General features: G+C 36.4%; 1 protein-coding gene across 1 annotated transcript in view; it reads left to right on the forward strand.

The window, feature by feature from the left end:
• Positions 1 to 24628, forward strand: part of Impg2 (interphotoreceptor matrix proteoglycan 2) — an 89243-nt gene that overhangs the window by 54524 nt on the left and 10091 nt on the right. Inside the window, exons 10-14 of the mRNA XM_071615827.1 lie at positions 6006 to 6250; positions 10270 to 10355; positions 16410 to 16713; positions 17793 to 19054; positions 19656 to 19875. Of these exons, the coding sequence (XP_071471928.1) occupies positions 6006 to 6250; positions 10270 to 10355; positions 16410 to 16713; positions 17793 to 19054; positions 19656 to 19875 (2117 nt within the window). The remainder of the gene's footprint in view (positions 1 to 6005; positions 6251 to 10269; positions 10356 to 16409; positions 16714 to 17792; positions 19055 to 19655; positions 19876 to 24628) is intronic.

Here is a 24628-nt window from a genome sequence, read left to right on the forward strand (position 1 = left end):
CCATTGTGTATATATGCCACATTTTTTAATCCATTCATGTATTGAAGGGCATCTGGGTTGGTTCCACAGTTTGGCTATTGTGAATTGTGCTGCTATAAACATTAATGTAACTGTGTTGTGACTGGCTTTTATCAATAAACATTCTAGATTTCATCATGCAGAAGCATGATATTAATTAGACTTTGTATTTCATACAAAATTTAAGATCCAACCCAAACCTTTCTAAAATCTTTTCCTGAGCTTTGAACATGTTAATGAACTGAGGAACATGTTAACATTCGTAAATTAATCTAAAGAATATGTTTTTACTGTACTTTGTATCAAGAGAAAGTTACAGAATTCTATTTCCTTATAAACTCCCTGCCTGCTGGTCACCAACTCTGGGTTCTATTGGCACCTCAGTTATGACATGTTCCAAACATCCTTCCCTAAAACGTGCTCTTGTTAGTTTGTACACCACTGCAGTGACTGGAGCCACCATCGCCACACTTGCCCAAGTCAGAAATCTAGGCATTGTTAGACTTTATCCTTTTCTTGTGTTTCCATTCTCAATCCATTGATAACAATTTTCAATAAATACACCTTGCCAATGTGAAAAAAAAAAATGCTTGGCTTTACTTGTCTGATGCCCTACATAACTCAGGAACCAATTCAAGTACTAATTGGCATAGCCTTTCCTCCCTTCACCTCTGTTCTTTCTTCCTCCACCCCTCCTTTTCTTTCTTCCTCCCTTTTTTTCCTTCTTTTTTCCCCTTTTCTTCCACCACTTCATTCTGTTGTTGAGATATGTTAACACTACAAATAAATTAAATAGGTCATGCACGCATCCCAAGGAGATGCCCAACATTTTGGATATGGTGGTATGGTCTGTCCTATTCAGCTTGGAAAGAGAATGTACATCCTCACAGAGTTGGGCTATGGCCCTAAAACGACGTCTCTAAAATGACTACCAATAAGATACACACGTCTGAAGGTAATATCCATGCTCTGTATGGTGAAAAATTATTCTTTTTTTTATGTAGAGAGTGAAAATGCTTCAGATTAGTTATATAATACCATTTAAGTGGTACAAATTCTGTTCAATTATCTACCTGTCTTAGCAAATAAAATTTACAATTGTTTTATTTTCAAAAGTATTTATTGAACTACTCTGAGCCAGGCATAAGTTCTAGATGTTTGGGACACAGAGATGAATAATTATTGTGCCTATACAGTTAATGGGAAAGATAAAACAGGATCATAGACTCGTATCTTCAGTGGTAGAAAGAGGGAATAGATAAGACAGTGGAATGAGATGACATCATTACCCTGAGTACATGTATGAAGACAAGAATGGTGTGAATATACTTTGTAGGCAACCAGAGATATGAAAAATTGTTCTCTATATGTGTAATATGAATTGTAATGTATTTTGCTGTCATATATAATAAAGTAGGATAAAAAAAAATTAATACAAAAAGAAAGAGGTTTCCCAGGGAGGTGACATCTGAACTATGGCAAATAAAGAAATACCCAGATGAAGAAGGTGTGTGTATGTTTGTCCATGTGTATGTGAAAGATATATGAGATGAGAGGTAATAATAGGTATTGCAGAGAGAAGGAAACAGGACATGCAAAGATCCAGAGACAGAGCAATGTGTGGTACCTGTGGTCAGCCAGTTCATCAGAATGACTGAAGGCTTATAAAGAGCAATGGGAAGTATGGTGTGGTAAGTTCTGACCAGTAGATGTCTCTCTTACTATTTGATTCCACCTTGGAACAATCCCTTGGTTATTTTAGCATATTTTACTGTATTTCTTTCCTTATAAAGAAAGATTAGAAATTACTCATAGCTCGACATATTTTAATGTGCAAAATTAAAAGGATTTAACTGTTAAAAGGATTAAGGGACGTTCTAGATGTAAAACAAATTTTTTTTGTTGTTGTTTTAAGCACTTAGAGCATCAGTGTCAAGAGGAATCAGCTACCATTTTTAAAATCCCTATACCACCTCTGTAGAAGAGGCAGCTTTTCAGGTCTGGAAGGAAAACAGAACTGAAGAAACTCAGTGGTTCTCCTCCCTGATTAAAACAAACTAACTTTAAAAAAAAAAAAGCCTTTATATGCTAACAGGAACAAATGCATCAAAGAGGTTTGATTGTTGGTATAGCAGGTGGGGTGTCACCTTCATGGCAGCTCCTGTAATCCAGAGTGTCATTGGCACCAGGCAGGTCTGGGCAAGTCCAAAATCAGCCAGTACTCTCAGGAAGGAAAAGTCTCTTAAGACCAAGCATGCTTCCCAAGCCACAAAAGACAGAGAATTCTTTAGGATATCCATTGACTTATCTAGAAGGAGGCATGCATTTGCCAAATGTCCAATTATAGCCTTGACTGGCTCATGCATTCTCTCTCAACAGGAAAATTTATAGGGATTTACAATTGAAAGTTCACTTTGCTAATTTGAGATCAGGAAGAGGAAATTAGACGATCTTAAAGACCAGTCTCCTCAAGCTGTGAGAGCTTGTTGTATCTGTCTACAATCTAGAGTTGTACCTTATAAGGAAGCTTCAGTACTCTGGTCAGAAATTTTACACTAAACAGTAACATAAATTATTTACCAATTCTTTTTTTTTTCTCCGTGATATCACCCTCATTTTTCTGATACTTTTTCTTTAGATATGTAAATAATTTGGATAGTCTTAAGTTTTCTTTCTTTTTTTTTTTTTTTCAGATAAGTATAGATTTCTGTTCATCTAGTAGATTGTGGTGCTTCTTACTGCCAGTACCAAGCTGCATATTAGGGATAGAATCTGAAAAAGAAAAAGGTAGTCATGTTACCTAGGCCCAGGTTAGAGGCTGCTGGAGTCCCAAATAACTGGATTTGGTTGCCTGCCCACAAATCAGAAATAGAGAAAAAGACATAAAAAGGAAAAATGAATTTAATCACAGTTTGATCAAAACAGATGTCTTTTCCCTTTCTACAGAGAGGTTACAATTTATAGGAACAAAATTCAGAAAATATACGTATGAAGATTTAACTAGACTGTGCTAGCCAGAGATAGGTTATAATTTCAGTTTTGTTGGCACCTTCCAGGGCCGGGGGGGCACCTTCTCAGTTTCTATTCTCAGGAAGCTGGGATGGAAAAAATTCAGGTTACCAGGAAATGGGAGAGGAAAAAAGAAAAACAATTTGTGGTTTTTAATTTCAAAGGGGCCCCTTTATAGTCACTGTAACAAAATCTTTTTACAAAACAATGAAGACTATAATCAAGGATATATATGGATATATAAATAAGTTAAGAGAAAGATACATTTAATTTATTCTTATGCTTTGAGTGTCATTTTGCTGCCATGAAATGTCTGAAGTAGCAGATGGCTTCCGTTGCACATCTGTTTGGCATTGCTTACCTCTGGAAGGTACTGGTCTCCTTTCCTCTGGAGGGATCTTGGTATGGCTTGCAGGTTACTGTGTGATGGCTGTGTACAGAGACAGTCTGGGCAGGCACAGTGGTGACTAGCACAGAGCTGTTCTCATAATGACTTTTTCTGATAATAGTTTTGTTAAAGCTACTGGGAGTGTAGCATATTAGTTCAGAATGCAGGGGCTGGAGTCAGACAGATCTGTGTTTAAATCCTGACTTGACCACATCTTTATGATGAATTTTAAAAAAGTCTTTTAATTTCTTTAAAGCTCAGTTTCTTTAACAATATGCTGAAGGCAAAGCCTTTTTTCTTCAGGTTATTATGAAAATAATAATGTAAAATGCCTGTCACATTGTAAGATTTATAAAATGTTAGGTTTTAGTTAGGAGAAATTTGACTGAGAGTCAAGGAATATTCCTATTTGCTTTAAAATTTTGTATTCTGTGTTATTTCTCCCAAATGACTATTTAAGAAAATGTCAAATAACATGTGAACTCCTACTTAATTACATATGTTTTACTTTCTCTCCTTTATTCTCTTTACTTATGGAAAAGTGGATAGTAAGAAAGCCTAATTCCCAAGGTTTTTTTTAAGCACTTATTAAGTTTTCATTTAATTAATTAATGAGAGTCAGCAAAAGAAAAAGAGAGAGTTTCTAGAGCATTTGAAAAGCAAAAACTTTATATAGTTAATTGGGAAAGGATATGTAAGTTAGACACAAAGCTATTTAATGTCATGAAGGGCAGTGAAGTTATAAACTTTGGAGTTATCTTTCCTGCCAAGTTTTAATTTTTTAATTTAAAGTTTTAAACTTTTTCTTGCACAATAATTAACTATGGTTTAGTACTTAATTTTCAACAACTGTAATAAAAGTTGGCTACGATCTACATACTGTGGGGTCGGGCTCCAAATTCCTCAATAGGACACCCATAGCACAAAAGTTAATAACTAGAATCAACAAATAGGACTTACTCAAACTAAAAAGTTTTTTTCTCAGCAAAAGAAACAATAAGAGAGGTAAATAGGGAGCCTACATCCTGGGAACAAATCTTTACTCCTCACACTTCAGATAGAGCCCTAATATCCAGAGTATACAAAGAACTCAAAAAATTAGACAATAAGATAACAAATAACCCAATCAACAAATGGGCCAAGGACCTGAACAGACACTTCTCAAAGGAGGACATACAGTCAATCAACAGGTACATGAAAAAATGCTCACCATCTCTAGCAGTCAGAGAAATGCAAATCAAAACCACCCTAAGATACCATCTCACTCCAGTAAGATTGGCAGCCATTATGAAGTCAAACAACAACAAGTGCTGGCAAGGATGTGGGGAAAAGGGTACACTTGTACATTGCTGGTGGGACTGCAAATTGGTGCAGCCAATTTGGAAAGCAATATGGAGATTTCTTGGAAAGCTGGGAATGGAGCCACCATTTGACCCAGCTATTCCCCTTCTCGGTCTATTCCCTAAAGACCTAAAAAGAGCATGCTACAGGGACACTGCTACATCGATGTTCATAGCAGCACAATTCACAATAGCAAGACTGTGGAACCAACCTAGATGCCCTTCAATAGACGAATGGATAAAAAAAATGTGGCATTTATACACAATGGAGTATTACTCTGCATTAAAAAATGACAAAATCATAGAATTTGCAGGGAAATGGATGGCATTAGAGCAGATTATGCTAAGTGAAGCTAGCCAATCCCTAAAAAACAAATGCCAAATGTCTTCTTTGGTATAAGGAGAGTAACTAAGAACAGAGTAGGGACGAAGAGCAGGAGAAGAAGATTAACATTAAACAGGGATGAGAGGTGGGAGGGAAAGGGAGAGAGAAGGGAAATTGCATGGAAATGGAAGGAGACCCTTAGGGTTATACAAAAGTACATACAAGAGGAAGTGAGGGGAAAGGGAAAAATAATACAAGGGGGAGAAATGAATGACAGTAGAGGGGGTGGGGAGGGAAGGGGAGGGGAGGGGAGGGGGGATAGTAGAGGATAGGAAAGGCAGCAGAACACAACAGACACTAGTATGGCAATATGTAAATCAATGGATGTGTAACTGATGTGATTCTGCAATCTGTATATGGGGTAAAAATGGGAGTTCATAACCCACTTGAATCAAAGTGTGAAATATGATATATCCAGAAACATGTAATGTTTTGAACAACCAACAATAAAAAATTTAAAAAAAATTTATGAGACGATTTACCATTACTGGGAGGACTTAGACTTTTTGAAATCAGGGAGGAGAAATGCTAATGGGGAAAGAAGAGAGAAGGCTGATAGTGAAGAGAAACTAGTTGGCTTTGAAGGAGAAGATAAAGGGTAAGAATTAGGGGATAAAGAGGTTCAGGTGATTCTTCAGAGCTGATTGTGTGGCTTCATTAGAACTCTTGCTTTGTTCTTAGAGCTGTGACCTCCATTCTTTGGAAAGGAATGGATGGCAAAATGTTGCCCAGCGTCTGCAGAGTTTTGATGGGATTCATATCTTTGAGATTCCCTTTTAGTTTTAATGTTTGCTCTTTAAGGATTCAAAGCTCCTTTCTTTGTCCTTCCTTAGCTGGACCTAATCTGTTCTCTTTTCATCCACAGTGGTTTAGACGTTCATTATGCAGTTACCTTCAATGGTGAGGCCATCAGCAATACCACATGGGACCTAATCAGCCTCCACTCCAACAAGGTGGAAAACCATGGCCTTGTGGAACTGAATGATAAGCCCACTGCTGTTTATACAATTAGTAATTTCAGAGATTATATTGCTGAGACCCTGCACCAGAATTTTTTGCTGGGGAATTCCTCCTTGAATCCAGATCCTGATTCTCTTCAGCTTATTAATGGTGAGTTTGATATTCATCATGAAGTCCTTGTATATAATTTTAGTTTGCTCTGGGAAAAACTAATTTCCCTAATTACATGTGGTTCTGAGCCTTCCTAGACTACATAAGACAGGAGCTATCTTGATACATATAGAGCTTTAGTCATGCTGCAATCTTGGATAGAGTAATTAGGATTTTGGCGGGGGTGGGAGGAATATTTGTAGCTAGGAAGGTCACAAAGTGGGGAAAGTGGAAAATAGCATGGCATTTAGAAATAGTTTGGAGAGATTAGAGCAAAGTATTTTTTTTTAAAGGAAAGTAGTACTTGGAAATATGAATTGAAACAGACTATGGGTTAAAGGAAACCAAGGATGAACTCTCTAGAGGAAACTCAGCTGGTTGAAGCTTAAAAGCCAGAGAGTAGATGAGAGGAGCATTTCAGAATAGCTGATGGGCAATCATGGTCAAAGAAGAACTGGGTCCTGGCTGTCCAGAGAATTCAATACTATGTTTGAATTCAGATGGCTGTGGTGGGCTGGCTCTGATCCATAATAAGCAGGTGGATCCAGGATCATCAAGGAGAGGGTGACTGTTCTGGATTTGGGGACTAAAAGTGGCCCAGGTGACCTGGGAATACAACTTGCTTAGAGTTGGGCTGCTAGTTCTTAACATCTTAACTCAGCAGGACACAAGTCCTGTTAATCTACTTGCAACTTCATGCTTGCTTCTCATGATTTCTTCACTCATTGGTAGTTTAGCTTTTAAAACTTCGGCAGAGTATGTTTACTGAAGTGACAGCATGGGGCACATACCAACTGCCAAAGATAGAAATACATTGTGTGAGAGGCAATATTAATAATAATGCATTTTTATAGTTTCTCCATCTCCCACAGAGTTTAAAGAGAAATGAACCTGTATTCTTTTTTAAGAGAAAAAAAACTTTAGGCAAATTAAATTTAACAGGTTAATTAAACAAAGAGTGGTTGTTTTTTTTTTTTCAGTTAGATAGCCCCTAGAAGACTTTGTAAAATTTTGTAAGACTCCAGGGTTTCCATATGGCTGGGTAACATTTATAGATAGAAAATGAGAAATGATATATGGCAAATGAAAGTGAGGTATAGAGATAGATGGGTTGGTTAAAAACAATGTTTACCTTATTTGATGATTTGATGGAAACTCAGTCACTGTGACTGGATGACACTTTGCTATATGTTACAAAAACAAATTCCTGAGTTAGGTTTTCATTTTGTTTGTATACTGAGTTAGATTGTAGCTCTGTATGTAAGGACTCAGGTATGTGAGTTCAGAAGCCTGCATAGGCCAAATTTAGTTTATTTAATATCTTTCAAACAGTGACCACCTAAGCCTTTGTGTGTGTATGTGTGTGTGTGCATGTAAATAAACAGACAAAAATGGACACTACAAACCAGAAAGTCTTGTTGAGTCTATATAGGAAGAACAAATAGTTATTAATAGAAGAGAATAGAATAGATTAGGGAACCAAGATTTGGACGATTGGGGTTTGAAGAAAAAATATTTAGAGAGAAAAGAAAATCTTTTCTTTCCAGGTAGTACTAATTTGTGTGTGTGTGTGTGTGACTGTGTGTGTGTGGTGTAGGCTTATATGAATGTATTTGTGACTGTATCAGTGAGCTTTCTGTTGCTTTGACAAAATACCTGAGAAAAAACAACTTAAAGGAGATCAGATTTATTTTGACTCACTGATTCAGAGGTTTCGATCCATAGTCAGCCAGCTCCATTGCTTTAGGTCTGTGGCAAGGCATAGCATCAGGGCACAGATGGTGTAGTGGTACAGAGCTGCTCACTTCATGGTGGCTGGGAAGCAAAGAGAAGATGAGTCTGGGGATGAAAGATACCTTTTCAGTGCCCCCAGTGCCTTCCTTCCTTGAATGAGGCCCCACTTCCGACAGTTTTTACCACCTCCCAATAGTCCAGTCAGTTATGAGCCCATCAGTGAATTAATCCACTGATGAGATCAGATTCCTCATGATCCGATCACTTTCCAAAAGCTCCACCTCTGAACATTGCTGCATTGGGAAACCAAACTTTCAACACATGAGCTTTTTGCAAACATTCCAGATTCAAACTGTAAGGTGTGGTGTGGTGTGTGTGTGTGTGTGTGTGTGTGTTTGAGAGAGAGAGAGAGAGAGAGAGAGAGAGAGAGAGAGAGAGAGAGAGAGAGAAAGAGACAGAGACAAACACATTGATTTACTGTGTGTGATATGTGATATGATCCCTTAGTACCCAAGTAAGATTTTTAGAAAGTTACTTGGCTTGACTAAAACTTCAAGTTGCTTTACAACTATTTTGGCTGCCAGACTAATGTTTTTTTTTAATTTGACACACTGTGCTGAGGAAGTCCTTTTAATGAAGGACTTAGAGCCTTAAGATGGAGAAACCTTTCTCTTCAGTGGGTGATAGTGACATAAAGTTATTAGTTCTAAAACATTAGAGAGTATTTGTATTTTGGAGCAGGGTGGGTACCCTGGGATCCCTTTTTCATAAACTCCTTTTTCTTTGTTAAATCTTGTTGGAATGTTTGGGTCGTATGAAATATCAAATAGAAAAAAAACTTGTAATCTGAAACTGGGGGCTAACCAAGGGGATAGCATATGGGCGAAGACTTCAGGAATGTGGATATGGGGTTGAAACAGAGAAAAGATACTTATGAAGTAAAGACATCAGAGGGATTGAAACCTAGACTGAGCTAAGTGCAAATACCAAGGTCAGCAACCATGAGGTAGGAGTATGCCATGAGGATTAATGGATGCAGTAGGCAAAGTGGTTGACTAGGAAGCTAAATCTACAAACAACATTGTAAGATCTTCCTCTTATGTGGAGCTTGGAAGTAGAACTACCTCCTAAAAGGTGTCCTAAAAAAAGTCATCAACTCTCTTAAAATTTGGAAGAAAGTTCAACAAAGGTTTAAGATATACAGTACCAACTTATTCGAGTGCCTTGGTCTTTCATTAGATGTAGGTTTTAATTATTCAAAATTTTGTTCCTAGAATACATTTCTATTGTTAAACCAATTTCAGAGTTCTATACTTCTAGGAAACTTGAATGTGATCATCCTCGATCTTCTATTTCCCATAGAAGATGGGAAAATTATATATACATTTGAAAAGAATTTTGGAAAATATGTAAGCCAAATAGAATTTTTGTCTCTGCTTGATTCCCTCTATGGCTGGCCAGTGGGTACAGGTGAATAAAGAGACCCTGCTCCTATTTTAGCAGCATACACCAAACCTTCCTCCTTACAATCACCACTTTTTAGCTTTTATGATTCCTATTCTCCTTCAGACAAAAAGCCCAATTTCTTCTTTGTCCATGTTCCCATACATTATATATATATATATATATATCCCTCACATTGCTTTATAATTTCCAGTTTGTATTTTTCTCTATAACAGTGCTTCCAAAAGAGAAACTAAGTTTTATTAATATTTATAGCTTTAACTTTGGCAAAGTCTATGGTAACTAGCAAGGATTCAGTAAATCTTTGTTGAAATTAATTATACAATCTACTCTTTTTTATTGCCTTTTATTATTATTACATAATAAACCTTTTTGGTTTTGAAGGCCATTTTTCAAAGTCTCTTTCTGGCAAAAAGGGAATATTTTTCATACTTTTTCTACCATTCTTACATTGTTCTAATGAATTAAAATGTTGGTTTAGTTTTCTTAAAATGAAAAAAAAATCAGCTTGAAAATAACTGTTTCTTAGGAATCTGGAAAAAGAGTGAAAGCTGTCATGAGGAAGAAAAGGAAATAATATGAGGGTCCTACATATAATAATGGGAAGGATCTTTGTTTTATGTTAGATTCTTATAATTCAGATAGATTATGCTAATATAAGTAAAATACCTAAACAATGTTGCAAACATTTTGTGAGTCTACCTCATCTGTTCTGCTAAAATCTAAACTATAAGGAGGAAGAACTTGGTTTTTAGTTGTTGCTGCACTTCAAATAAAATAGTGTCACAATTAAATGCTGTTTACTATTGTTCTTTTCTCAGTGAGAGGAGTTTTGCTTCCCCAAACTGAAGATCTAGTTTGGGACACCCAAAGTTCAAGTCTTCAGGCAACGCCTCCATCTATTCTGGTATGTGTCTATGTCTTGCCTAGACCAGGTTTTTCTCCTTTGTGTCCTCACCTGCTTACTTTGGCATCATGAGCTTCTCAAGCTGTTCCCATTGCAAATATTCTCTTGCATCATCCCTGAAACATTACTCAGAATTGTCAAATCATGGGTACTAAGTGTTGGTTCAGAAAATTTAAGCTTTCCATGGTAGTTAAATGAAGTCTTACATTGCCAAACTCGACACATGGTAGAAAACTTAATATTTATGGTTCATACTTATTTGATGATAATTAAGCTATATGTGTCCAGTGAGTTGTTTTCAAAGTTATCCAGACATAGCTTTTATAGATAAGACTATAAATTGATGTATAAGTTCAGAATATAGACTTTAATTTCAAGGATTGTATTGCAGAAAGTTTGGACACCAAAGCATATAGAATAGTGTGTGAGTGTGTGTGGAAGGGAGAGAAGGAAGAGTAAAAATATCAACTAGCTGACAAATAACAGGGACTATAAATCAGGTTTCCTTTTCAACTGGATTGAAAACACTTCCATTTGCACATCAACAGCATGGAATGAATTTTATTTTCTGTTCTTACTACCAACTCCAGGAGGAAATCCTCTTCCATCTCTACATCTCTAATTTCCACTTCACTTTTAGGGAAGCATCTAGTAGAGAAGAAAATAACATCCTTGAGTGCAGTTAAAACATCCACAGTGCAGCCACAATGGCAGTGTCCTACCTATCTATAATGACTACAGGGATCACTTACTATCACAGATACCAGAGGGGGACTCCTCATCTATGCTCCCCACTCCTTCTACTCTCTTAAGACTTCTTTTTGTCTCGTGTCAGCTGTATGAAATACTTGTTTCTTGGCATTAAGCCAGCAATGGAAATTTGGAAAATCTGCCCCCAATTCATTTGATCATTGATCTATGTAGACAAATCTTCTACTCAGCAATAGAAGAACTCAATTTTGAAATATGGAATCTCTGGAAAGAACCTTTTCACAGAGTTCCATTTTGGAGAAAAAAAGGATGGGAATATTGACATCAGAGTGTACATTCATTTGGTGTTTGTTTATTCATTCATTCAAATATATTTATTTTGTACTTTTAATGTGCCAAGTGCTGGGGAAACTTAGATGAATAAGGTGTGGCCCTGCCTCCCAGAATTTTCCAGTCTGGTAGTAGACAGACTTCTAAACAAACAAGTTGATGCAGATGCTATCCTGGATGTCCATCGAGAGTGCAATGGCAAAGAGAGGTGAGGGCACCACTTGTTTTCGCTCCTTCTAATCACGTTCAACTGGGACTTCTGTAACCACACGTCTGTGATGATATTTTAGAATCATGATGTCAAGACAGGATTCCTATAGCAGGCAGAAATTGCTAACTGGAGACAAGCTGGCTACATCTAGCTGTAGACATGCATTTTGCAATGAAGTTTTAAAAATAAGCCAACAACTAAAAATTAGATTTTTACATGAAAATACAGATTTCCAGCTTCTTTTGAAAACCAAGAAGATCTGATGTTATTAAATTCACTTTTCTTTGTGTCAGAAAAGGCTGCTACTTTAATGATGGCAAGTAGTGACTAACTGGGCTTATTGCTCATTTATGTTGCTGTGTTTCCCTTTTCATTTAAGCCAAATCCTTACTTTAATGAACAGTGATAACTGCAGAGCATTCATTAACAATTTAGGAGACATTGGAATATTTTAAAAAATTTTATTGATATGTAATGATTACAAATAGTTATGGGGTACAGTGTGATATTTTTATATATGTATGCAATGTGATCAAATGAGAGTGAATTATATCATCACCTCAAGATTTTTCATTACTATGTGTTAGAAATATTCGTATCTGTCTTCTAAGTATTTTGAAGTATACCATATTGTTAACTATCATCACACCTCTGTGCTACAGAAGACTAGATAGTTCCCTTTAACTGACTTTAACTTGGATCCTGTTAATCAACCTCTCTCCCCCTGACTACCGCCCCCTGTCCTTTCCCAGCCTCTGGTAACTACTATTGTGCTCTCTGTATCTATGAGATCAATTTGTTTAGCTTCCACATTTGAGTGAGAACATGCAGAATTTGAGTCATTAGATTGTTAATGAGTGATAATAAGATATAAACAATTGTGAATTAGAAATGTCTGGTCTGTCTTCTCTCCCTTCCTCCCCTCTCCCTCCCTCCCTCCCTCCCTCCCTTCCTTCCTTCCTTTCCTCTTATTTTAGCAAGATTTTTACTATATTACAGAAGTGAGTTTTTTAAAATAAATTGGATTTTTAAGAATTATTTTAGCGTTAGGGATATTGCATGATTGAATTTGGCAGTTTTCTGGCATCCCACTTTGAAAATCTTCATTTGTTGTACAATAAGTATGCTTTCTGTAGTAGTAGCAACCTTTTTAGCTGGCATTAGCAGATGTGAAACTGGCCAATATAATATTAAACTTGTCACTATACTACATTGAATTAAAAAAGAATTCATAAATTGAATTTGTTACTATGGGAACATCTATCGATATAAAAATAAATGAAGTGCTGCTATTCCTGGCATGTATAATATTCACCTTTGAAAATGTATAAGAAAGTTTCATTATCAAGCAGTTTTTTAAAAATTTTAGTTATAAATAGACAGCATGCCTTTATTTTGTTTATTTTTATGTGATATTGAGGATTGATCCTAGTGCCTCCCATGTGCTAGGCAAGTGCTCTGCTACTGTCTATAGCCCAAGCCCCCATGCAGTTTTTTTTTTTTTTTGGTGCTGGGAATTGAACTCAGCGGCACTCAACCACTGAGCCACATCCCCAGCCCTATTTTGTATTTTATTTAATAACAGGGTCTCATTGAGTTGCTTAGTGTCTCACTAAGTTGCTAAGGCTTTGAACTTGTGATCCTCCCGTCTCAGCCTCCAGATCTGCTAGGATTACAGGCATGGGGCACTATGCCCAGCTCCCATGCAGTTTATTTTTTAAAATTTTAATGTTTATTTTTTAGTTTTTAGCAGACACAACATCTTTGTTTGTACATGGTGCTGAGGATCGAACCCGGGCTGCATGCATGCCAGGCGAGTGCGCTACCGCTTGAGTCACATCCCCAGCCCCTCACATGCAGTTTTTTAAAGTAGTATTTATTTGGAATAGATGATCTTCCTTCATTATTTGAAAAGTCCTACTGCTTACTTTAATTCTTCATGTTGCCTGTTGGTAACTTGAGTCTTATTAAAGATATTGTTCTACTTTTACTTTTTATAAAATTAAAAAGCATTTATTTTTTTATAAAAATTATGTATTACAAGGTCCAGGGTCTTGCCCTTCCTCCCACATAAGATTTTTATAACCCATTTTTATAACCCAGCTATGAAGTAGACATGGCTACTTAGAGATGCTAAAATACTCTGCTTTGAGGGCTTCTTTTTATTGAGAATTCAGCTGCTTTTCTAATTAGCATCAGGCCCTGTCTGTTGGAACTCAATTCCTGAAACATGGGCTAAATGGCTTATGATATCTCATTTGGAATTTTTTTAAAAGCATATTTGGAATTTTCAAGAATGTGAATCTTCCTGACCTAGATGGAAGCATGAGTTGCTTTGACACATATCTAGAGGTAGTTTTAGAAAAGAGGACACAAGTGAATTCCCTGATGTGGTGACATCATCATCACCCTAGCTACTTTTCTGAAGAAAAGAACTTGGTATTAAGCAAATGGCTTTCTTACTTTACCCCTGAAATAAATATATATATATATAATTTTTGAAACTAGAAATAGTTGGGGGTAGGGAAAGAAGAAAGGAACTTCTCTTTATATAAAAATAGCCAACCTATTCCATAGAGCAGATGTTTAAATATTAGAAAATGGCCTCTCTGTCTCCCTCACTTCTGTGTTCACCTGGGTCTTGGAAATGCTAAGCCTAAATGCCTGATTAGCCAAGTCTGTTCTGGTTTCTCCTTTGGGAATCCTTTCACCATCTGGATATATGCATTCAAAGAGACCTCTGAATGAATATCCTGTGGTAGTGGGGAAATCACAGGAAAATCCAGATGCTCAGCTTCTAGTTCTGATTTTTTTTTTTTTTTTGCAACATTGGGCATTTCACCTCCATGAACCTCAGTTCTTAATCTTTAATAGGCATGATAGGACTATATGATTCCTAAGAGTCTAATTGTAAAAATTGATTGACCTTTGTTTTGCTCACACTTGTGCATTCTCAGCCCTTCCTCCCACATAAGATTTTTATAACCCATAGAATGGCCCTGTAAAACACCTGAGCCTTTGGAAAAGACAAATTGCTATTTTCACTTAATTTTTTTTCTCTCTCACATTCTAGACTGTATCTTCATATTTATCTGGAATTGAATTCTTCTCTCTCCATCAGGTCTATTCTTAAGGACAGAGGATAACTTAGATATTATAGACAAAAATATGAGGCAACTCTGTGTGTCTATTTGGTGCCAAGTTATATAGGAGCACTACATCCAGGCCAGTGATTTGCAAGCTGCCTCCACTATGTGCAGTTATTTAAGGTGAATTCTGCTCCAGATGATAATATACTCTATTCTTAATATACTAAAATTTACTAGGTAAATGTTGGAAGTGGTTTCCTCATTTTAGTCACTTTTTCACTGCTGTGACTAAAAGGACCCAACCAGAACAACGTAGAGGAGGACAGGTTTATTTGAGGACACAGTTTCAGAGGTCTCAGTCTGTAGATAGTAGACTCCACTCTTCGGGGCTCAAGGTGAGGCAGGACATCATGGTGGAAGAGTGTGGAGGAGGGAAGCAGCTAATATAATGATCAGAGAACAGAGAGAGAGACTTCACCCGCTAGATACAAAATATATACCTCAAAGCCACACCCCCAATTTCTGCCTTTTCCAGCTACACCCTACTACTTTAGTTATCACTCAGTTAATCCCTATCAACAGATTAATTAACTGATTGGGTTAAGGCTATAACCCAATCATTTCTTCTCTACACCTTCTTGCATTGTCTCACATGTGAGCTTTTGGGGGATATCTCATATTCAAAACATAACCCTCCTGGATTAGATCCTACCTATTTGTCTGACTTGGGAACCAAGTCTTACTATCCTCAGGTTCACTTCAGATGAAGGATTCCTGAAGAGGGAATTTATTATCCTGAAATCTTTCTTTATAGCTCATTTGTAGTTGCATCTAGTCATTTGAGGATGGCTTTCAGCTTCCTCTTTCTTTACAATACAGTACACTTCTCTCTAAGACAGTTCATTTATTTCAACATTAGACTCCAGTGTTAATGCCACTGTAGATTAAAATATATCAATTCCCACAAATGCCATGTCCATTTTGCTTTAACATCATCATGATACTTTTTAATGTAGACTTCCCTTCATAAGATTAAATATTTACATGGTCAAGGGTTGTATTTCTGTTTAATTCTACTCTTGAAGCTAAATGTTTAGAGGAAATCAGTTCCACATTAGTTAAAAAGTCACTAGAAAGAGAAATTTGTTATTTTGTCGGTGTGATGCCATTTCATAGGCCTGGCTGTTTATTTGAGATAGATCACACTTTAATGTGGTGACTTTTCTGATAAAAATGAAGGATCATAATTGTCTTTCAGAATAATGAATGAAATTGCTAATTGCTTCTTCCCACTGTGAGCAATGGGCTTAGGTCTTTGCTGACAAATTATAGATTAGTAATTTCTATGAATTAAAGACATTTAAGCTAAAAACATGGGGAGAAAAGAACTATTAAAAGCAAAAGAAATAGTATTTTCTCCCACAAATTCACTATGTAGGTTTTTTTTAAATAGATGCTCTCATCTGTGTCCTTTTTACAGGTGAGTTTTGAGCGGTTACATAGTTTTTCTCTAGATTCTCCAACCCGTAAGTGGCCGAATTGGGATTTGATATCAGGTGTTTTATTCTGGAGCCCTTATCTCTCTACCCTCTAATTTTATACTGCCTCCTTGTTCCTAGAAAATCCAGGAATCTGGATAGATTGGTGGTCTTTAAAATTATTTTTATGTGTGTGTTTTATGTATGATGTGATATAGCCTTTTTCTTCCCCCAGGACAATACCCTTCAAGCTGAATGGCCCTCAGCAGATGAATCTATCCTCATCAATGCTTCACCACTTGATTTTAATTCCGGTCCTCCCTCAGCCACTGGAAGGGAATTCTGGTCAGAAAGTCCTTTGGGCGATTTAGTGTCTACACCTAAATTAGCCGTTCCCTCGAAGGCAGTCCGTGGTTCTTCCCCGGAAGTGTTAGAGGTTAATAGCTTGACTCTTCATTCTGTCACCCCAGCAGCACTTCACACTGGCTTGTCTGTGGCTTCTGAGGAGAGGACATCTGGATCCCACTTATTAGAAGATGGTAAGGACCTTTAATCACTTTTCATGCTTCTTTTTAAAAATTTTATCTATTTTTAAAAGTTTGTATTGGTGTTTACAATTACACGTTAGTGGGATTTGTTTTATATATTCATACATGCACACAAAATAATTTGGTCAATTTCATTCCCCTAGTATTTCCTGTTTCTTCATGTTTCCTTATGTGTCAGATGGCAAGGGTTTTGAAGAAAGGAAGAGACTGTGGTGAAAAGAAAAGCATAGTAGCATTCATTTAGGAGAAAATGTCTTAGGAAACCTGTGTTAGAGAGGAAACAGATTTTATTGGTTAGATGGGAGTCCACATCTGTAAATAATAAAAAATGAACTTGAAAAGTAGGGTAGAAATCACTTAGTAGATATGTTAAAGCTCATATTGAAAACTATATAATTTAACTAAGTTACTGTTACCACTACTATTAAAGAATTACTTTGCTTGCTTGAATATTAAAGTGGTAAAAAGAAGCATCCAAGAAGATTATTCTAGTAGCTTCTAATAGGACTAATATAGGATTCTAGTCTAAAGATTTTAGTAGCTTAGAGCAATATTTGAGAAGATAAAAAGAAATAAAAATGATCTTCTGGATATTGTGGAGAAAAGAAAATATCAATGTTGCTTAGGGTTGGTATATACAGGTGAAAGAGGTATGTGAACAAAGATATAAATAATGAGTGCAAGAATCTGAACACAAGGTGAGTCAGATGGTAAATATTTTAACAAAGAAAATGGGAATTCAAAGAGAAACCCAATTTCCAAGAAAATTTCTCCCTAAGTTCCTAGAGAATTTGGTTTTTGTTGAAAATATGTCTACTAGCAGTTCTTTATTTTCATGGGAAAAAGTCAAGTGTTTGAAGATTAATTATTTTAATAGTCAATCTTATCCTTAGAGAAATAGGATATATTCATGAGTGATTGCCCCACATTACAAACAATTACTGTATCTTCTTATTTGTTAGATTTAAAAGTTAGCTATAGACCTGCTAGCTTAACTAGAAAAACAGCAGAGAACTATGAATATATTTTTGCAACTTTGTAGATTAATGAATGGAAAACTTTATTTTTAGGATTAGCCAATGTTGAAGAGTCACAAGATATTCTTTCTATTGATCCATTGCCTTCAAGTTCATTCACTCAACATGTGCCAAAAGAAACAATACCGTCCATAGAAGACTCTGGTGTGTCCTTGACATCCTCACCATATCTGACATCTTCTGTTACTTCAGATCTTGATAAAGAAATACCTTTTGGCTTGGACTCCTTGGATTCTGAAGTCAAAGATCAATTAGAAGTGAGCCCTTCATTTCCAGATACATCCATGGAAAAAGAGTTCATATTTGAGAGTGGTTTAGGTTCAGGATCTGGGCAAAGGGTGGATCTGATTACTTGGCCATGGAGTGAGTCTTTATTGGAGAAGAACACTGAACCACTGTCCAAGTCATGGCTTGAAGGTGAAAATTCACTTTTGCCAACTGAAGGTATAGATGAGAAACTAGTTATGAATGACAAAATGGATTCCACCTACCAAATTATTGAGCATTCAAAACATAGGCCTGAAGATGGATCCACAAACTTTGCAGAGGAAGAGCCCCTTGGTGGACCTACTGTGCGCATTTTTGCAGAGTCTGCAACTCAATCTGCATCTCTGAATTTTCCCAAGCACACATCAGAGGTACCTGACATTGATTATAATTCAGTTACAAAAGCATCTGTAGCAATTTCTGCTTCTACTGATCACATAAATGCCTTCCTGAAAGAGAATATAGAGCAAACTACAGATTTATCTAGCCCTGAGCAGTTTGACAGCAAGAGTTCAGTGGTAAAACAAGATATACAGCCTGTGTGGACCGTATGGCCAGAATCAGATACAAATGGAGCAAGAACGTCTTCCCTAGAAAAATTGTCCAGAGACACATTGGCAAGTACACCACAGAGTCCTGACACATTCTGGTTGAAAGCTTCCATGACACAGTCGGCCAAATTTCCTCCAACCACAAGCTCCACCCTGCTGGAGGATGAAGTAATTATGGGCGTACAGGACATTTCATTAGAACTGGACCGGGTAGGCACAGATTACTATCAGCCTGACCTAATCCAAGAGCAAAATGGCAAGGTCAGTGGTTATATGGAAATGTCTACAAATATTAACTCCACAGAGATGGCTATTGTGGCTCAGCCCACAAAAGGAGATGACTTGAGTTACACCCCGACTGCTGGAGCTTTGGTGGTTTTCTTCAGCCTCCGAGTGACTAATATGATGTTTTCAGAGGATCTGTTTAATAAAAACTCTTTGGAGTATAAAGCGCTGGAGCAAAGATTCTTGGAATTGGTAAGTTCAAAAAGTGAAACATGGGCATTAGTGAACAATCATGGTGACTCTCTCCAACCCTTGACACCCCATGTCTGAGCACAGGAAAGTGGGATCTGCTGTGTTCATTCATTTTCTGTCATCCGCAGAGAGCATCATGGCCTAGGGTTGATAGAAGAATAACACAGATGCATTCAAGAGATGGAAAACACAAATGTGCCATGAGAGTGATGTGATAGGCAGAGAGTTTAGATACTGAAGATTGTATTCCTTGACTTCTAGGCCTGAAATAACATGAGAAAAAAATCTTACTGTGAGACTAGTGTTTTGTGGGCATCTATGCCCAACTTTAGTGAAACAAAATAAACTTCCTGGATGTCTAAAGCTGTTTATGAATTCCATGGCGTTCCCAAATATCACTGTGAAAATCTCATGACATTCTTAGTTTAGACTCTCAAATAATTCCTAACTTATAGCTTTGTTCATTAATAGTTCAAATGCAGATAGAATACAATTAGGAAAAGAAGGAGAGTGGCTCATCTTTGTTGTTTTTGTCTTTTGCTACGTATTTTTAAAAATGCAAAGCTGTGTTGATAAATTTATCACTTTTCGTGTATTGTAGCTGGTTCCCTACCTCCAGTCAAATCTCACAGGGTTCCAGAACTTAGAAATCCTGAACTTCAGAAATGGCAGTATTGTGGTGAACAGCAGAATGAAGTTTGCCGATTCTGTTCCTCCTAACGTCAACAATGCTGTGTACATGATTCTCGAAGACTTCTGTACCACTGCCTACCAAACCATGAACTTGGCTATTGATAAATATTCCCTTGATGTGGAATCAGGTAATGATAGTGCCCACCATGCTACTAGTTTCTTAATGGAATACAGTGATTATTCTTGTGTTTTTGTCTGAATTGAGGGGAAACCAAGACTTGTAGGAAAGAAAAAAAAATACAATTCTTCCAAGGACATCAATAACATTCACTTTTCATAAATGTTATCTTTATTGGTTCACCTCCCTCCCTTCTCTATAACTTTGCCTGGGTCTCTCTTTGATTTATGTATTGCTCTTACTCTATGTTGCCAAGCCCCTTAACTCCACTGTCAATTTGAATATGTAGATACAGATATATAATATTCATTCCCATTGTTTTGTTTTATGTAAATGTCAGTTATTCTCTTCAAAGAGCAAACTTCCCTTCTGAGTTCTAGAACCATTATCTAACTACTTACTTTACAGACTCCACTTGAATGTTTTTAATGTATTCTGTGTGCATCAAACTTCAGATATTTAAGAGTGAACTCTTGTTTTCTGTATCTCCCTACTTTCCAGTTAAATCTACTCCTTCTCTCAGCTTTCTCATATCAATAATTAGAAGATTTATCTACTTAGCTAAACCTTGTTAGTCATTCCTAATGTCATTGTTTTCACCCCCACAACTTTTAGTTGATCACCAAACTTATTTTGATTCTAAATTCTAAATATATCTCTAATACTAGCTTTTATTTTATTTTTTTACTTTATAAATTTGTTTTAATTAGTTATACATGACAGTAGAATGCATTTATACTCTTCAATATATCATACATAAATGGGGTATAACTTCTCATTTTTCTGATTATACATGTTGTAGAATCACATTGATCATGCAGTCATATATGTACATAAGGTAATAGTGTCTGTTTCATTCATCTGAAATCTTCCTATCCCTGTATCCTCTCGGCTCACTTCACTCCCCTCTACCTAGTCTAATGTAACTCATTTCTTCCCTAGCGCCCCCCACCCCTTATTGTGAATTAGCATCCACATATCATTTGGCCTGTAGTTTTTTGAGATTGGCTTATTTATGTAAACATGATATTCTCCAACTCCATCCATTTACTGGCAATTGCCATAATTTCATTTTTCTTTAAAGATGAGTAATATTCCGTTGGAAAAAAAATATATATATCTCACATTTTCTTTATCTATTCATCTATTGAAGGGCACCTAGGTTGGTTTCATAGTTTAGCTATTATGAATTGAGCTGATATGAACATCGATGTGGCTGCATCACTGTAGTATGCTGATTTAAAGTCCTTTGGGTATAAACCGAGGAGTTGGATAGCTGGGTCAAATGGTGGTTTCATTCTAAGTTTTCTAAGGAATCTCCATACGGCTTTCCATAGTGGTTGTACCAATTTGCAGTCCACCAGTAATGTGTACCTTTTCTCCCACATCCTTACTAACACTTATTGTTGACTGTATTCTTGATGATTGCCATTCTGACTGGAGTGAGATGAAATCTTAGAGTGGTTTTGATTTGCATTTTTCTAGTTACTAGAGATGTTGAACATTTTTTCATATACTTTTTGACGGATTATATTTATTCTGTGAAGTGTCTGTTCAGTTCCTTAGCCATTTATTGATTGGGTTATTTGTTTTTTTTTGGTGATTTTGAGTTCTTTTTATATCCCAGAGATTAATGCTTTATCTGAGGTGCATGTGGTAAAGATTTTCTTCCAATCTGTAGGCTCTCTTTTCACAATATTGTTTCTTTTGCTGAGAAGAAGCTTTTTAATTTGAATCCATCCCATTTATTGATTCTTGATTTTACTTTTTATGCTTTAGAGGTCTCACTAAGGAAGTCAGATCCTAGGCTGACATGGAGAAGATTTGAACCTTTTTTTTTTTTTTCTAATAGTAGCAGAATCTCTGTTCTAATGGCTAATTCTTTGATCCACTTTGAAGTGGGTTTTCATGCAGTGATTTTTCCCAGCATTATTTGTTGAATAGGCTCTCTTTTCTCCAGTGAATGTTTTTGGCACCTTTGTCTAGTATGAAATAACTGTATTTGCATAGGTTTGTCTCTTCTATTCTGTCCCATTGGTCTATATGTCTGTTTTAATGCCAATGTCATTTGTTACTGTAGCTCTATAGTATAGTTTAAGGTCTGGTATTGTGATGCCTCTGCCTCCTGCTTCACTTTTCTTGCTAAGGATTGCTTTGGCTATTCTGGGTCTCTTATATTTTTCCAAATGAATTTCACGATTGCTTTTTCTGGTTCTAGGAAGAAAGTCATTGGTATTTTAATAGGAATTGCAATAAATATGTATAAGGCTTTTGGTAGTATGGCCATTTTGACAATATTAATTCTGCCTATCCAGGAGCATGGGAGATCTTTCCATCTTTTAAGGTCTTCTTTAATTTTTTTCTTTAGTGTTCTGTAGTTTTCATTGTAGAGGTCTTTCACCTCTTTTGTTAGATTGATTCCCAAAGATTTTGTTTTTGAGGCTATTGTGAATGGGATAGTTTTCCTAGCTTTCAGTGGATTTAGCACTGATTATATTATGCATTCGATTTATGGATGTTGGTTTTATATCCTGCTACTTTGCTGAATTCATTTATTAGAAGTTTTGTGGTGGAATTTTTTGACTCTTCTAAATAAAGAATCATGTCATTGGCAAATAGTGATAGTTTGAGTTCTTCTTCACCTATTTGTGTATCTTGAATTTCTTTCTTCTGTCTAATTGCTCTGGCTAGAGTTTCAAGGATGATGTTGAATAAAAATTGGTGAAAAAGAGCACCTTTGTCTTGTTCCAGTTTTTAGAGGAAAGGCTTTCAGTTTTTCTTCAATTAGAATTGTGCTAATCTTGGGTTTAGCAAATATGGCTTTCACCATATTGAGGTGTGTTCCTAGTTTTTCTAGTGTTTTGAACATGAAGGGTGCTGTATTTTGTCAAATACTTTTTCTGCATCTATTGAGATGATCATATGATTCTTGTTTTTAAGTTTATTAATATGATGAATTACATTTATTGATTTCCATATGTTGAACCAACCCTGCATCCTTGGGATGAAACTCAGTTGATCATGGTGCACTATCTTTTTAACATGTTTTTTATGTGATCTGCCATAATTTTATTGAGAATTTTTGCAACTATGTGCATCAGGGATATTGGTCTGAAGTTTTCTATCCTTGATGAGTCTTTGTCTGATTTTGATGTCAGGGGGATATTAGCCTTATAAAACGAGTTTGGAAGGGTTCCATTGTTTTCTATTTCATGGAATACTTTGAGGAGTATTGGTGTTAATTCTTCTTTGAAAGTGTTGTAGAACTCATCTGAGAATCCATCTGCTCCTGGATTTTTCTTGATTGATAGGCATTTTTATTTTTATTTTTTATTTTTTTTTTTTTTAGATGTACCAAAAATTTCTTTTTTTTTTTTTTTTTTAAATTTTTTATTGTGGGTTGTTCAAAACATTACAAATTTCTTGACATATCATATTCCACACTTTGATTCAAGTGGGTTATGAACTCCCACCTTTACCCCATACCCAGATTGCAGAATCACATCAGTTACACATCCATTGATTTACAAATTGCCATACTAGTGTCTGTTGTGCTCTGCTGCCTTTCCCGTCCTCCACCCTCCCCCCTCCCCACCTGTCCCCTCCCCTCCCCTCCTCTCTCTCTACCTCCTCCACTGTATAACCCTGAGGGTCTCCTTCCATTACCATGCAATTTCCCTTCTCTCTCCCTTTCCCTCCCACCTCTCATCCCTGTTAAATGTTAATCTTCTTCTCCTGCTCTTCGTCCCTACTCTGTTCTTAGTTACTCTCCTTATATCAAAGAAGACATTTGGCATTTATTTTTTAGGAATTGGCTAGCTTCACTTAGCATAATCTGCTCTAATTGGTAGGCATTTTTAAAAAATATTTTTTAGCTGTCAATGGACCTTTATTTTATTATTTATATGTGGTGCTGAGAATCAAACCCAGTGCATCACACATGCTAGGCAAGTACTCCACCACTGAGCCATCACTCGAGCCCCCTTGACTGGCAGGCTTTTGATGACATTTTCTCTTTCATTACTTGAAATCGATCTGTTTGAATCATGTATGACTTCATGATTCAGTTTGGGTAGGTCATATGTTTCTAGAAATTTGTTGCTGTCTTCGATATTTGTATGGGTTCTGTGTTTGGGATTGGGATCTCTGATAGCTTCATGACTGTGGCATACTTGGTGGCTAACGAAATTTCTAAGCAGCCATCTTTCCTGCCTCTGCATCTTGACTCTGTGTCTCTCTTTTTATTTTCCTTACAGATGTTTTCTATTTTATTGGAGTATAAATGTTCAAAATAGTTTCTAATCACCTTCTGCATTTTAATCATGTCTGTTGTGATTTTTTCCTTTTCATCACGTATTTTAGTAATTTGAGTTTTCTTTCTTTTTTCCTTCTTTAGCCCGACTAGGGGTTTATCTATTTTATTTATTTTTTCAATGAAGCAACTTTTTGTTTTGTCTATTTTTTTTTAAATCCAGGCTTTTCTATCTCCACTGCTACTACTCAGTCTAATTCACCATTATCCCTCATTTGGATCAGTTTTCTTACTTTTTCTTTTTCTCCCTCTTCTAACCGTTCTTTAGACAGCAGCCATGGTACTCTTTTGAAAACATCCATCACATTATTTCACTTTGCAGTTTAAAACATTTCAATGGCTGCCTGATTCAATAGGCATAAGACCTGGTTCCCAACTTCTCCCCCAGTATCGTCTAATAAAACTAACCCCTCTGCCTTCCTTATTCCAGTCAAACTAAATTGTTTGGTTT

The sequence above is a fragment of the Marmota flaviventris genome, chromosome 8 (genome assembly GCF_047511675.1).
Source record: "Marmota flaviventris isolate mMarFla1 chromosome 8, mMarFla1.hap1, whole genome shotgun sequence".
In the NCBI taxonomy this organism is placed as follows: domain Eukaryota; kingdom Metazoa; phylum Chordata; class Mammalia; order Rodentia; family Sciuridae; genus Marmota; species Marmota flaviventris.